The sequence below is a fragment of the Onychostoma macrolepis genome, chromosome 08 (assembly GCF_012432095.1).
Source record: "Onychostoma macrolepis isolate SWU-2019 chromosome 08, ASM1243209v1, whole genome shotgun sequence".
In the NCBI taxonomy this organism is placed as follows: Eukaryota; Metazoa; Chordata; class Actinopteri; order Cypriniformes; family Cyprinidae; genus Onychostoma; species Onychostoma macrolepis.
In genome coordinates, this window is record NC_081162.1 from 913,630 (window position 1) to 929,839 (window position 16,210).

At 42.6% G+C, this 16,210-nt stretch overlaps 1 protein-coding gene across 1 annotated transcript in view; it reads left to right on the forward strand.

Moving 5' to 3' along the window:
* Nucleotides 1-16,210, forward strand: part of cacna2d3a (calcium channel, voltage-dependent, alpha 2/delta subunit 3a) — a 248,553-nt gene that overhangs the window by 83,216 nt on the left and 149,127 nt on the right. The window contains exons 9-10 of the mRNA XM_058785501.1: nt 944-1,018; nt 1,654-1,743. Coding sequence (XP_058641484.1) covers nt 944-1,018; nt 1,654-1,743 — 165 coding nt within the window. The remainder of the gene's footprint in view (nt 1-943; nt 1,019-1,653; nt 1,744-16,210) is intronic.

A 16,210-nucleotide genomic window follows, 5' to 3' on the forward strand; every position in this document is an offset into this window, starting at 1 on the left:
TGATCATCTGAAAATCATATTAGTTTCATTTTATCACAATATCAATATTAAGTTAAATAAAATACATTAATTTGGTTCAAGCAGATGTTGGTATTTATGCCATGTCACTGGGTGCTACGCACAAACTTCTCACATGAAAAATGGCAGTTCATTAAAACATTTGTGCCAAAATCTATGCTTGAAAAAAAAAATGCAATGTAAGGGAACATTTTTTTCTTTTGTTCTGCTTCAGCACTGCTCTTTGACAAGTATGATTTCGATGAGTTTAGGCATAATAAACACGAATCAAAGCATGTCTCATTAACTACACCAGATGTCACTAATATTAAGAGAATGTTCTACAAGATAAAAATCTTTAAAATATATGGTGTGGGAATGTGCCTTTCTCTCCTTTATTTACATTTGTACCTTAGTCCCACCTTACACAGGCTCAAATCACCCACTTCACTCTGAATGGTTATAAAAAAGTACAGTGATCTTCAAGTGATTTTCATTTTCATGTTCAGTATTATTTAAAACGTCTGAGTGCAACTGGTACAATGGTCTCATCCCCACAGAAATACACTAAATCATGATGAAGATTTGACATTTTAGAGATATTTTGCCTGCTGAAGAAGGTGCGTCCTTTCCCAGGGTTGATCATACAAATACCTTCTGTTCCCCAGTAAGGTGGACTCCCCAGGATCCTGTTTAATACTAAAATGTTAATTGAACGTTCATGCCTCCATTCCCTAATCCATTTTCTCATACTCCATCTCCTGATTTATTTTTGTGGAACTCCTAACATGTATTTGTGGATTTTGTTGTGTTTAGTTGAGAATTTGTTCAGTTTTTGTGAATCTCTTTCCATTTATTTGTGGATCGTAGTATATATATTTGTAAATACAAAACAATTCTTTCCCCATACTGGTCTTGCTTAATGTATTTATTTTGTATGTGGCAGTACAATGAGGAGCTGCATTATGTGGAGCCCTGTCTGAACGGAACATTGGTTCAAGCTGACGTTACCAACAAAGATGTAAGTACATTTTATGATATACCTGTATGTAAACCATAACTTACTGTGTTGTCCACTGGTCAATGTCAGGTTTGGCAAAAGAGAACTCAATTACAGCATGAACTCAAAATAGCTTTTTTGAAGCTCAAGTCAAGGACAGAGGAAGCAGGAGACAAAGTCCAGGCTCAGAACCAGAAGTGGCAGGGAGACTAATGACCAGAGTCCAGAGGGCAAAACAAAGCTCAGTATCAGAGGCAGACAGGAGTCAGTTTCAGGGTCATGCAGACAAGCTGAAAACTACAGGCTGGGAGAAAAACTACTGTCATCTATTTGTATTAATGATTTTGAGCACCTTATAACCAGCACTTTGAAGGTTATCTGGATAAAAAAGGCTTTTAAAAGTTTGTCAGTGGAGTAAGAAGGACAGTATAACATCAATTTGGTGGGAGTCAAGTGAAAACCAGAGTATGAACCACAGCATATTAGGGTCTGTCCAAATGCTTTTCTAACAAATTGTTACTTTTTAATGAATGTGAAGTGTTGCTGGCCAAGTCTTATCTGACACATAGAAAGTTTGTACTTAAAACATTATGCACAATCCACATCAGCATGACATAGTCTCTTACTGCTAGGTTGTGTTTGTGTTTTCTCCACAGCATTTCCGTGGCCGTCTTCATAAGCTCTTTGCTAAAGGTATAGGCATGCTGGACATGGCTCTGACAGAGGCCTTTGAACTTCTCAGTAATGTGAGTCCACATCTATACACCCATATGTGTGGACATATTAAGGTCATTTCCTCTGTAAAAATGTGGTACGATAGATCTCATGTGTTTATGCATGAATGCCTGGCAAAAAGTAAATATTACTTTCACAATTTAAAGGGGTGATTGATTACAATTTCACTTTTTTAACATTAGTTAGTGTGTAATGTTACTGTTTGAGCATAAACGATATCTGCAAAGTTACGACGCTGAAAGTTCAATGCAAACGAAGATATTGCCTACAAAAATGGCTCGTAGGGACTACAACGAGTTACTTCCTGGATTTGTGACATCACAAACCCAGATAAACCCCGCCCCGGGAACATGCAGCAAAGGGGGCGAGGCCATGCTGCGCTGCTTTAGAGAAGAGGAAGAGAAAACTAGGGCTGCACGTAAAAATCTATTCATATATGAATCGCGATTTTGTCTTCTAATGATTCTAATGGATTCACAGGCTTCAAAATCAATGTTCTAAAGCAGCGGTTCTTAATCCTGTGCCTCACATCCCCCTGCTTTTCACATGCTCTGCTCTGCATCTCTCTCTCTCTATCTCACCTGATCATTAGTTCGTCAGCTCCAATAAACTGTATTCCAATTATACGCTTTATGTGTATAGACAGACAGATAATTTTCACATAGCTATGAGAAGCGTTATACATGCGATTGCCGTGCTGTATTAAAGCTTTAATCAGGATAAAACAGTATATTAAAAGCTAACATAAGCAGTAGCATTTACAAATGACAGCGTATCTAAAAGTATAAGACAACAACAAACAAACATACCATTAAGAGCCATGCTTGCACAGGCTCTGCGCGATCCTCTTCACTTATATCCTCAATCAGGCTCAAATTGATAAGCAATATTGACGACGCCATTGTTTACAATACAACCGGAGTGCATTCTGAGGTGAGGGGCTTAACATTTCTGGACAGCACTAGGTGGTTTCGTGAAACACAACAAACTGGGCCAGCTAACCAGTCTGAGCCCATCGTGTATTTCTGAGGGAGGGGCTTCATAAAACCAGGCAATCATTGGAGCGTTCAAAGGAGAAGGGACAGAGCAGAATAAAGGTAAATTATGTGAAAAAAAATTATGCGTTTTTTTTTTTTAACATGTGTTAGCATTAACATGTGTTAGATTGCACCCCATAAACACAATCAAGCCTACAAAAAAAAAAAAAAAAAACAGTCAACCACCCCTTTAAAAGCTAATTCAACATTTATTTCTATTGACATAATTGTACATAATGTGTACATACAATAATTATGTAAGCTGTACTTTGTGTGGATGTATATAACAGACTGTAAGTAAAGAGTTGCTAGTTTTTCTCCTCTTCATTTTACAGTACTGGTTTAATGTATTACAGTAACAAACATGGAGAACAAACTTTCACTCTCACATAACCCATAATAAACACAATATTTTATAATGAATTAAATAACTATATTACTTTCATAAATTACAATTGTCCTAATACAATAAAGAATTGATAATTATACACATTTTATTATAACTGTTAATTGTAATTGTAATTATATTTATATTTATAATTGTAATATTATTAATTGTAATCATTTTATTTTACACTAAAATTTACAATAATATTTATATCTTAAATTCTTCACTTTTAAAGCTTTTATTTTGGTGGTTTTCTGTAAACTTATATCCACAGAAATGTTGGGAATTATACAAATAAAATGTACCTAGCGCACATTGTGTTACCAACTGCACATACAGAGTTGGAGTTTTTTAGAAGCAGCATTTACTGTCAACTGAGGCTGAGAACTGAACATTTACTACACAGTTTAGGGCTATCAAATATAAAGTATCCAGCTGTCCTAAGTAAAAGTATCTTTATAGAAATAGACTCAAATAAGAAAAAAAATTCTATAAACAGTGGCACAGCTGAGTGGTGGGTTGCTGGAGTCTACATGCAGATTCAGGGACTGATCACACAAAAATAAAAATTTGTCATTATTTACTCATATTGTTTGAAATCTATATGAATTTCTTCTTCTGCAAAACACTAAAGATCATATATTAAGAAAAAAACAACAACAACTATTGTTGTTGTCAATATATGCTGACTTTCTGAAACACTGAGACATATTGAAATATATGAGAGCCAGTTTGATCTCTTGAAGCTCTCAGTTTCCGGTGTCATAATTGTGCTCTGCATGGGTGAGTTTCTTGGAGAAGTAAGCACATGGATGGAGATGGGCTCGATTCCCCCTACTGCTCGGAGAGGACAGTATCCATGCCTGTTGTAGAAGCATCAACATCGACAGTGAATTGATATCTGGATCATGGTTTAAGCAGAGAAGTGGACGTGAAGGCTCCTTCAGTCATTGAATGGTGTGGGTGACCTCGGGTGACCAGGACAGAGATCTGGGCATTTTCTTTAGGAGTGATGTTAAAGGAGCTGTGAACTGACTATAGTTCTAAATATATCAATGGTTCAAGTTTGTAAATTGGACATGGTTGTATGCTTCAACTATCCCTTTGTCCATCTTGATACCATCAGTAGTGATGACATATTTTAGGAACTGGGTGGAGGACTGATAGAATGAACACTTTTCAGCTTTGAGATATACAGAACTGTGCAAAAGTCTTAGTATTTTGGTATTGGTATTTTCACCAGCAAAAAAAATGGTTTTAATCCAGTTATTTCTAACTTTTGCTGTAGTGTGTCAGGACGAAATATCAGTTTACATTTCCAAACATTCATTTTGCCATAAATTGTAATCCAGTAAAATTTTTGTATGCACAAGAAGTCTGTCAACAGTCTTGCATTTAAGTTTGTTTTAAATGCAAAGGGTGGTCACAACAAATGTTGATTCGATTTAGTTCAGTGGTTTATAATCCTAGTCCTGGGGACCAACCGCTCTGCACATTTTGCATGTCTCCCTTATTTGAGACACCTAATTCAGATAATCAGCTCATTAGGAGACTCCATGAACTGAACTGAATATCTCAAGTAAGGGAGAAAGACTTGATGGTGGTGAGATCAGTTCTGTAAATGTAAACTGATATTTATTACTGACACACTACAGCAAAAGATAGAAAAAAAAAAGCTTAAAACCATTTTTTTTTTTGTGTGTGAAAATACTAATGGCCTAAGTACAGTATGGTAGATGGTGTTTTCTCAGCTTGACCAGGATGAGCTCCTTCAAGTGGCGAAGTTCTGGCTCATTCTGGGAGTACACCAAGACAACCAGGACAAGGCACTAGAGGTACTCCCGGAACATCTCGTTCATAAACCCTTGAAACACGGAGGGGGTGTTGACCAGATCATACAGCATCACTCTACTGTAGTGGCCAGTAGGTGTCATGAAGGTGGTCTTCCACTTGTCCTCACTCTGGATCCGGATTAGATTGTAAGCACTGTGCAGCTTAAGTGTGATGAATATTGTCACTCTATGCAACAGTTCCAAGGCAGCCAGAACAAAGGGAAGTGGATAACGGTATTTGACTGAAATTTTGTTCAGTGAGCAGTAATCAGTGCAAGGCCACAAAGGATGGATTAGACTGGACCAATGTAATACTTGATGGTGCCTCTACCTAGTGCTTTTCCAGTTATGGAAAATTGGATTGTATATGTGGATGTACAGACTTCTTTTCTGTGCTAGAGTTGATGGCAGCGTCCCCAAGATGAAGTTGCCGGTTGACCTAGAGTTGAGGAGAGCAATAACTGTAAGAGACACATCAGAGGCAGTAAAAATCAGAGTGGAAGTTAATGGCTTGACACCTAACTCCCCATGGGATGAGGAAGGAGGATGGGACATGCTGACCTCACTTGTCCCTCAGCATTGCATTACAGACATAAATGCTGGGCCAGCTGGCAGAGACGTTCAGCAAGGGATAGGAGAAAGGCATCAAATTACATGGCCTCTACTGCTGGCTCCGGAGGAGCTGACGAAGTTACAGCTGCAGCGCCAGAGTGAACCCTTGATGATGGTAACACTGGCTCATTCCATCCCCTAGAAGTGTTGAGGTGAGAAATCTTCGTCTTGTCATAACCTGAATAGCTGTTCACTCGCAGACATATCACCAGCTGGATGGTTCCAAATGATCTCTTCCCAGTGGAGAGCTCTTCCAATTAGTAAGGAAATAATCAAAGACATCTTAGCTCTCTCAGTGTGGAATCGCTGCAGCTGCATCTCGAGGGGCAAGTGAGCAGCGGAGAAGAAAGACATTGCAGCCCTCTCCGGAGCCAGAGTAGAGAGCTGGATTGGTCATAGTGTTACTGGTGACAAAGATGGACCAGGAAGAGTGACTGTGTTACCTAGAAACACTAGAGGTGAGGTGAGAGTATGTTGTAATACATCAACAAGTTCCTTCAATGGATCATTTGGGTTGGTTCCTGCCAGGCTAATCTTTTAGGTCTGGCCTTCCATCGCAATATGGAAACAGACTCAAAGATGATAACACAGAATGTGAAACAAATGATGGTAAGTTTATTGAAAGTGGCAAGAACACAACCTAACAGGTGAGTATTACTTTATAGTGTGCAGTGACTGTGGTGACTTGAATAATGGTGCTAGGATTTGTCTTACAGGATTTTGGGAATACACACAGGAGGACAGATGAGATGAAAAGAAGACCTTGAAGACTCTGAGATGATATTCAATCGATTTGGAGATGACTTAGAAGACGTAGAGAAGATTTGGATTACTGGATGATGACTTTGGACTGACTTGGAACCAGTGTTAATTTTGGCAGGCATTTTTTATTTAGTCTTAGTCTTTATCTCGAGACGAAAATACTTAATAGTCTTAGTCACATTTTAGTTATTTGAGTCTATCATAGTTTTAGTCTACGAAAAGTCATTGCATTTTTGTCAACTTTTAGTCATCATTTTTAGTCAAACTGCGGTTACCAACATTTATTTTGGTAGCCATTTTATATGTAGTCTTCAAACAAAAATAGTCATTAATTCTTCTCTCTTTAAATCAATAAGCTTATGAGAAATTTGAATCAAGGATTGAATTTGGAAAAATTGGAATAAATATTCATTTTTTGGTAGAGATACAAATTAAACTAATTTTTCATTTATTCATTTATTCATTTATTTAACATCTTTTGTTGGTTAACATTAATGACACAGGTATTTAATTAGAAATGCTGTCCATTTAAGACGGATGCATGTAATACTTACTGACACACATTCAGTTTTCACCCACCTGTTTACGTTCACTTAAGCCATAACCGACTGTATGTACATGAGATACTTTACACAACAGACATTTGGACTGTGTGTGTATTTGAGTGCTGAGAACTGAGAACTGATCGCGCGCTGTATGAGAACTGAAGAAGTGGTGCGTGCGCGAGAGAGAGCACTTCTATCAGCGCAATTCCGCCTATCCTGCCTTCACTAACTTTAAGTTAATCGACAATGAATTGTGACTCCTGGGAAAAACGGGACGTCTGGTCACCCTATCCCTAACCATTCAGGTGCTGAGGCCATTGTTTCAGATCGATAGTTCGTGTTTTGGTAGCCTAACCGTCCACTGCGGCTGCCATACTGAGACTAGATATGCGAACGCACCTCATTTGATTGTAATCAAATGACAGGGACGCACATTTTGAAAGACAAGATGGTTAACTTAGCCTATAGGATGTATTTTGAATGTCCGATAGTCCTCAAATAACATTCTAGTCCCGTCTCGTCTTGTTAACGAAGACGAGACGGTTAATTGTTAATTTCGTCATAGTTTTTATCATCAGATATTAATTTTAGCTCGTCAACGTCTCGTCTAAGTCACAGAAAAAAGGTTCGTTAACGAATATTTTTTGTCATCGTCTTCGTTAACGAAATTAACACTGCTTGTAACGGAAATAAGGAAGAGGATACCGGTAGGTTTTCCAAGGTAAGTATCTAGGTAAGAAAGCCCGTATTTTCTAGATGAGGTCATACAACTTTTGATGATGTGTGTGTGTGTGTGCGCTTTATAGTGCTGGTGATGAGCGCTGATGAGTGACAGGCATGTGTAGTAGAGCCCTGCATTTCGGCCCGGGCCCGACGGGCCCCGACTTTTTTACCCCCCTAGGGCCGGGCTTTGGGCCAATTTTCATGTCATAGTTCAGACGAGGGCCTGTTTTAGTTTTCTCCTTATTTTTATATTTTAGACATCCATCAATTATTATTATTATTATCAATTAGTGATGAAAAAAAATTGCCGCGCTGGTGGAAACAACACGAGACCCTGCCTGTGAAGAGCGGCTCGACGGTGTTTAGAGTCCCGCAGCAGCGATCGCGCCGTCAGCGCAGCTGTTCTGCGTTCAAATACACGCAATAAAGCTTGCTGTTGTAAAGCCCCAGCAAAATTACCATGAATGTGTCCGAGGGAAATAGTAAGGAGATATTTGAATTACTTACTAATAAACTAGTGTTTTCTGTGTCCGTGTTGCATCAGTGTGGATTCATCTCCTCATTAGATGCGCCTTTAGAGAGAAGTGCATCTTCACGGATTAATAATGAATGAGTTTTTGTTTTCGATTTGATTTATTTCGTTAAGTAGTAATTTAAAGCTTTTTATAGATATATTTATCATGTCTGTGAGGCATGTATTCGCTGACTTTCGGTTCATTTTTGTGAAGCGCTCCTGTTCAAGACGAGACGGCAGAAAGCGTATCGTTTTCTTAAAAGCACGACGTTTTGTTGATATTGTGAGTGCACACAAATAGAAGTAGACCCTTTACAGTTCCGAATGGTGTATTACTCTTACCTTTATGAGCAAAAATTACGGCCTATTTTAAGTTGTTTCCACTGAAAAAAAAAAAATGCAATTGATTGCACTGGTGCCTCCATGTCCTGCGCTTTAGCTTCCGTTCTCCGCACAAACTACTGGATGCAGCGCACATTTATCTAGGTTTAACGTTTAAACATTTTATATGCTTGAACTGTTTTATTATATCTATAGATTTTATTTTAGGCATGTCGTGATGATTTGAGAAGGCTAAATTGATCAAACATGCTGGGGTGCGTTTCCCAAAAGCATCGTTAACCAACTATGGTCGCAAGTTCCGTCGTTACCAGCATAGTTCAACGATTCGGTGTTTCCCGAAACCATAGTTCAAACGAACGTTCGCAATCAGCGTCACAAACTTACGTGGTTGGAACTGCAGCTCTCGATCTGTGGTTAGAAGCATAGTTTCTTGTTAATAAGATATATGGGCTTAAATAAATATGCTCTTGGGCACAACAAGCAAGTTACATGCATTACTATCTGTATCTTGCATTCTATCTAAATATAAAATGCATTTTAATTATGTATTTTTGTAAGTGCCATTTTTGAAAAGTGCGCATGTGCATAAATGCCTAAGGGAACCCCAGAGTGTGACATAAGAGGGAACTCGCAATGAATCAAACATCAAATAACGCAAAATGACAGGGAACAAAAAATAGTAAATTAGTCAGTAGGTGCCATGTTCAATACAGCAGCATCTTAGAGATCTCAAATCAGTTAAATGGCAGAAGTTATTCCTCCACCACATGCGTGTGACGTCATTACCAATGGACCTATGTTGCTGAACCAATGTGGTTCAAACGACGGGGCCGGGCTAGGGCCTAAATTTGAGGCCCGTGCAGGGCTCTAATGTGTAGTTAGTATCCTGGTGCTTATGATGGCTGGGTGAGAAAGGGAGAGCCTGGCATAACTGTGATGTTTCTGTGCCTCCATTATAAGTCCAGGTAACCAAAACTTTGCGGATCCAGAAAGGTACTAAAGGTACAAATCCATATGAACCAAGCAGTTTAATCCAAGTCTTGTGTAAAGATACAATCTCTTTATATTATAAATTTAAACTTTATATAATATAAACTTTTGGTTACCTAGACAATGGAGGGGCAGAAATCTTTCAGATTTCAATAAAATATCTTAATTTGTGTTTGAAGATGAACCACAGTCTTATGAGTTTGGAACAACTTGAGGGTGAGAAACAATGGCATAATTTTTTTGTTTTTTTCTTTTTTGGTGAACTAACCCTTTATAACTGGAGTGAGCTGAATGAATGAGTTGTTGACAGGCTTTTGTGCTTTTAAAAATTGTGAGAGTGCAGTGAAATAGAAAAATCTCAATTTATTATTATTATTTTTAGTATGGTGATGCATGTTTGCTATAGAAGTATAGTATTTCATCACATATCAAACCGTTAGGTTACTGACGTAACCCCGGTTCTCTGATAACATGAAGTGAGGTATCTCACTATGGGAACGACTCGGGCGTGACCGATCGCGGAAGCACCAATAACACCACGTCTGCCAACTATGGCAGACCAATCGCTGCAGCGATCAGGGAGTCCCGCCTCCCTGTATATAAACCGCAGCTACCTGCCGTTTCGTCATTCTCCGCATATCTCTTCTCCGTGCAATAAGGCAAGGAGGGCAATGTTGTGAGATACCTCACTTCATGTTATCAGAGAACCGGGGTTCGTCAGTAACCTAATGTTCTCTTTCTAACACTCGTTCGGTATCTCACTATGGGATATAGACCACTCCCGTATTGCCGATATGCTGACGAAGCAGACTGAAGAAAGAGTAGGTTATTATCCGAATCATAAACCCCGACTGAGGTGAAACAGAATGCAAGAGGAATACTCCCCTTAATAAATTGCATTATACCCCCTGACTACTCACTCCCAGAACTGAGTGGGCCAGAGATGGTTCTGTCACATCCAGTCTATAGAAACGAGCAAATGTGTGCGGAGAAGACCAGCTGGCTTCCGCGCAAATTTCTTGAATAGAAATGCCCTTAAACAGAGCCCAGGATGTAGCCATACCTCTAGTTGAGTGTGCTCGTAATCCTATTGGGGGCTCTTTATTCATATTATTGTAACATAACACGATATTGATTTTGAGAGCGTGTTCAGAACTATGGACAAATCCCAAGGCGGGACCAGCGGCTTCGATACTGGGTGTAGCCTACGTGCCCCTCTCATAAATCGACAGACGAGAGGGTGTTGGCCAATAGTACCCGTGTTAAGACCCACATGACATGCCGAGATAGCGGACAGATACACCTTAACTGTAGAAAAGGCTCTGCCCTTGTCCAGAAGGTCCTGTAGGAAGCACATCACATCCGAAGCTGAACACAAGAAAGGAACAATGTTTCTATCGGCGCACCATCCCTCAAACACCCTCCATTTGAGATTATATAAAGAACGTGTCGAGGCAGCCCTCGCGTTCTGAATTGTCTCTATCACTTTTGGAGGTAACCCAGCTGCATCCAGATTTAGCCTCTCACGGGCCAGGCCCAGAGAGCTAGTTTCTGAGGGGAGGGGTGAAATATTTCCCCCCGTGCTTGTGAGAGGAGATCCCTGCGTGCTTGTAACGGCCATGGCTGGTCATAGAGCAGTTGCGCAATCTCCGCAACCCACATTCTCCCCGGCCAGTATGGCGCAATCAGAATCATTACATGTTTGTATTGTCGAACCCTCCGTAGTGTCGGTTCGATCAGGCTCAACGGAGGGAACGCATACAGTAACACGTCTGGGCACTCGTGGGCTAGAGCATCCACACCCAACAGTGCATCGTTGCCAGCCAGAGAGAAGAACAGGGGACATTGCGCATCTCTGCCACACCCTGAGAGTCACTTGGGGGTGGAGTCTCCACTCCCCGTACAGAGGATTCCCCCTGGACAGTAAGTCCGCTCCCCTGTTCATTATTCCTGGAACGTGTGTCGCGCGTAATGACAGGAGGGTCCTGCTGCTCCACATAATTAGTTCTTTCGCTAACAAGTGAAGCTTGTGAGAACGAACTCCTCCCTGCCGATTTATGTAGGCTATCACTGTTGTATTGTCCGTCCTGACCAATACATGATGATTCTTGAGAAAATGCACAAAATGTCTCAGAGCTAGTAACACTGTTAGTAGTTCTAGAAAATGTATGTGCTTCTCTCTCAGTGCGGGAGACCAAACTCCTCTCACTGCTCTGCCCTCGAACACCGCCCCCCCAGCCCGTGAGAGATGCATCTGTCGTCACCACTTTCCTTAACATAAGAGGACCCAGAGGGAATCCTGTTCTGAGAAAAGACGGAGCTCTCCAATGATGGAGAGCGTCCATGCACTCTGGTGAGATGCGCACTCTGCGGTTGAGACGGCTCTTTGGGGCGAATGCCCTGTGATGCTGTCCAGTTCTGAAAATCCCTCATTCGCAGCAGTCCCAGGGGAACCACTGACAGTGTTGAGGCCATCAGACCCAGTAGCCGAAGACACATTCTGAAAGAGACTGATCTCCCTTGTTGAAAAAGGAGAGGCAGCTATGAAATGTCTTGATGCGATCCTCTGATAGGAAAGCTCGAACGTCACTGAATTCAACCTGAGACCCAAGTAGACTATTTCCTGTGCAGGAGTTAGACAACTCTTCGTCTGGTTTATTTTGAAACCTAGTCTCTCCAGATGCATCACTAGTCTGTCCGTATCGCTCCCTGCTTGCCTCGGGGATGGTGCGCAGATGAGCAGGTCATCCAGATATGATGCAACTCTGATCCCTCCACTCCTCAATGGCATCAGAGCCGCTTCCACACACTTGCTGAAAACCCTGGGGGCCAAAGCGAGGCCAAAGGGAATTCTTGTATACTCTTACGCTGTGCCCTGATAAGCAAACCTCAGATATTTCCTGTGAGCAGGAAAAATATCTATGTGAAAATATGCGTAGGAGGTCCACTGAGGTCCACTGAGGTGAACCAATCTCCCTGACGAATACTCTGACACAACGTTCTGAGCGACAGCATTTTGAATTAGAATTTTCTGAGGTGTTTGTTGAGGACCCGTAAATCCAAAATGGGACGGAGACCTCCCCCTCTTTTGGGAATCACAAAGTACCGGGAGTAAAAACCTATGTGGCTTTCTCTCATTGGAATCACTCTTATCACTCCTTTTCTCATTAAAGAGGATATTTCTTCCTCTAAAACCTGAGCTGCTTCCCCTTGGGCCACTGAGATTACCACTCCATTGAACATAGGAGGTTTTACAGTGAATTGAAGTCTGTAACCCCTGTCTATCGTGGTTAAAACCCAGGGATGAACTGCGCATGCGCGCCAGTTCGCTGCCTGAGCTGCGAGTGGGCCCTTCTCGTCTTCGCTCACTAGCGGTGTTGCAGCACACTCTAGTGGCGAAGGAGGGGAATGCCGCTCCAGTAAAGGAGTAAGATTCGTCTTTATTTGTGATTGTTTTAATTTTTGTGATCCTTCTTTATTTTTATCCCACTTTGCGCCCTCAGCCCTTGGCCTGGATGCGTCAGAGAAAACTTTATTTGTGATGGGATGCTTGCGAACTTTTGTCCTTCCTCCTCGGAAAAACCTCGTAGGTGGAGGAGAGACAATTCTTTGGGGGCACCAGAAGAACATGGGCCATTTCCCGCAAACATTGGACTTTGAACTGACTGCACTTAAATTAAATCTACACTTAAATTCCTTCTCCTTTTCCCCACGGGAGAGAACAGAATCGTTCTGCAGGGATGGGACAGAGAAACCCTGGGTGCTGTCTCCAAACCCTTCCTGATGCCAAGCTGACATCTCAGGTTACCCGTTTTGTTTCCCTGAGGGGCTGCCGACCGGTGTTTCGCTGCAGCGGCTGCGAAGACTGCTTTGGTTTCCGCGAAACCGGGTTTTGACTGAGGGCCTGCGTTTCCGGCTGTTGCGGTGGAGCAGGACGGAAGGCTGATAATCAGAATGTCCCCTCTCCTGAAGGTCTGAAGTTCGGTCGGCTCGGGTGATAAAGCCGAGCTGCCGGCTTTCTGGGAGACAGACCTCGAATGCCTCTCCCTCCTTTTCCGCAGGTCACATTGCTGACGCATCGCTGTTACCGCCGCGCGAACATGGCCTTTGGATCAATAGGGGCATCCAAAACTCCACCTTCTCTTTGTCAGAGGCCTGACAAACCGAGCCATAGCGATCTCACTCCCACAACCGCTAAGCCCATACTCCGACCGCAGCTTTGAACTGCTCCGCGGGACGTGCGCAGGTTTAAATATGCAATGACACATATCTCCTCCCAGATCGCTGGGTTGGGAGATCCGGAGTCCAGCTGACGCCCCATCTCCTCTAATAACTCCGCTTGGTAGGCAGTAAGGAGGGACGTCGCGTTCAGAGCACGAACGGCCAGTGCCGATGATTTATAGATCTTTTGAAAAACAGGCGGTGAAGCGCTCTGTTTTCCCTGGCAGTGAGGCTCCGGTTGAAGAGAGCGCTGCCTGGCGACCTGGGTGCAAGTGATTAGCTACCGATGATGCGATAGGGGGAGGGTCCGCCATCCCCATATCCTCCATACCCTGAACATCTAGCCTCGAGAAGCCCTTAACAGGCACTCGGTGGGAAAAAGGCTTGTCCCAAAAGCTCTTCATTTCTGCCACACAAGCCGGGACGGCTGGAATAAACTGCCTTGATGGAGGGAGACGTGACGGAAGTCTCTTTCCATCATACAGATCTCTTTCAGCCCCCGGACCTGCCGGTTGGGATGGCCAGTCGATCGACAGTCTGTGTCCGTCTATGCGGGGAGGGTGAACTCGCCTCCTGTGCACTCGGCGGACGCGACTGATTCGGGGGAAGAATAGCATCTTCATCCTCGTCATCCTCGTCTTCGAAGATGGCTGACAATACTTCGTCCTCGTCATCTTCCTCTCCCGCTAACGGATCGAACAGCGGGGGAAGGACTGGCGACACCCTCTCCATCATCTCTCCACGAGCTGCTGGCCTGCGGACAGTCCATCGGTTCCTCTCTGGGTTGAGCAGAGAGGCATGGGTCCGACTTACCAGTTACTGCCACGCGGACTCTCCGCTCTCGGGTCTTAACCGAGAACTTTGAGCAGTGAGGACAGCCCTCAGGGTTTGACAGAGTCGCCTGAGCATGTTTTGAGCCCAAACAGGAGATGCAGAGGCCGTGTGAATCCTTCGCAGAAATCCACATTCCGCAAGCACACGGATGGGGAGGATTACCTTTTCCTCCAGGGCTCTCCGGTTCTTTCGTAGTGGCCATGGGGCCTACACTCTCTTCGCACGGTAAGCCCACCACAACGTGCTAACTAGTATGGAGCTGTGCTACAATAGAGAGCTGTTCTTTCCTTCTCTGTTTTGGTGCGTGGTGGCGCCCCAAAACTTGGAAAATAAGTATAAAACTTAGAGCAGAAAACTCGCCGTAACGCGATAGTTACCCCACTCTAAGTGAAGCTCAACAAACGTTAGGAATCTTGCGTTTGGGACGCCAGGCTCCGTCAGTAAACTGTTGAGCAATGATTCCCTAAGTCTGCTGAGCCAGCTTCCAAGTCTTCACAGGAAGAGAGCGAGAATGACGAAACGGCAGGTAGCTGCGGTTTATATACAGGAGGCGGGACTCCTGATCGCTGCAGCGATTGGTCTGCCATAGTTGGCAGACGTGGCGTTATTGGTGCTTCGCGATCAGTCACGCCCGAGGCGTTCCATAGTGAGATACCGAACGAGTGTTAGAAAGAGAACCCTCTCTGCATGACAATTTTTGTATGTCTGTTGACATTTTGTCATTTGTCAAGGCCAAATGTTTGCGGATCCAGAAAGGTACTAAAGGTACAAATCCATATGAACCAAGCAGTTTAATCCAAGTCTTGTGTAAAGATACAATCTCTTTATATTATAAATTTAAACTTTATATAATATAAACTTTTGGTTACCTAGACAATGGAGGGCAGAAATCTTTCAGATTTCAATAAAATATCTTAATTTGTGTTTGAAGATGAACCACAGTCTTATGAGTTTGGAACAACTTGAGGGTGAGAAACAATGGCATAATTTTTTGTTTTTCTTTTTGGTGAACTAACCCTTTATAACTGGAGTGAGCTGAATGAATGAGTTGTTGACAGGCTTTTGTGCTTTTAAAAATTGTGAGAGTGCAGTGAAATAGAAAAATCTCAATTTATTATTATTATTTTTAGTATGGTGATGCATGTTTGCTATAGAAGTATAGTATTTCATCACATATCAAACCGTTAGGTTACTGACGTAACCCCGGTTCTCTGATAACATGAAGTGAGGTATCTCACTATGGGAACGACTCGGGCGTGACCGATCGCGGAAGCACCAATAACACCACGTCTGCCAACTATGGCAGACCAATCGCTGCAGCGATCAGGGAGTCCCGCCTCCCTGTATATAAACCGCAGCTACCTGCCGTTTCGTCATTCTCCGCATATCTCTTCTCCGTGCAATAAGGCAAGGAGGGCAATGTTTGTGAGATACCTCACTTCATGTTATCAGAGAACCGGGGTTACGTCAGTAACCTAATGTTCTCTTTCTAACACTCGTTCGGTATCTCACTATGGGATATAGACCACTCCCGTATTGCCGATATGCTGACGAAGCAGACTGAAGAAAGAGTAGGTTATTATCCGAATCATAAACCCCGACTGAGGTGAAACAGAATGCAAGAGGAATACTCCCCTTAATAAATTGCATTATACCCCCTGACTACTCACTCCCAGAA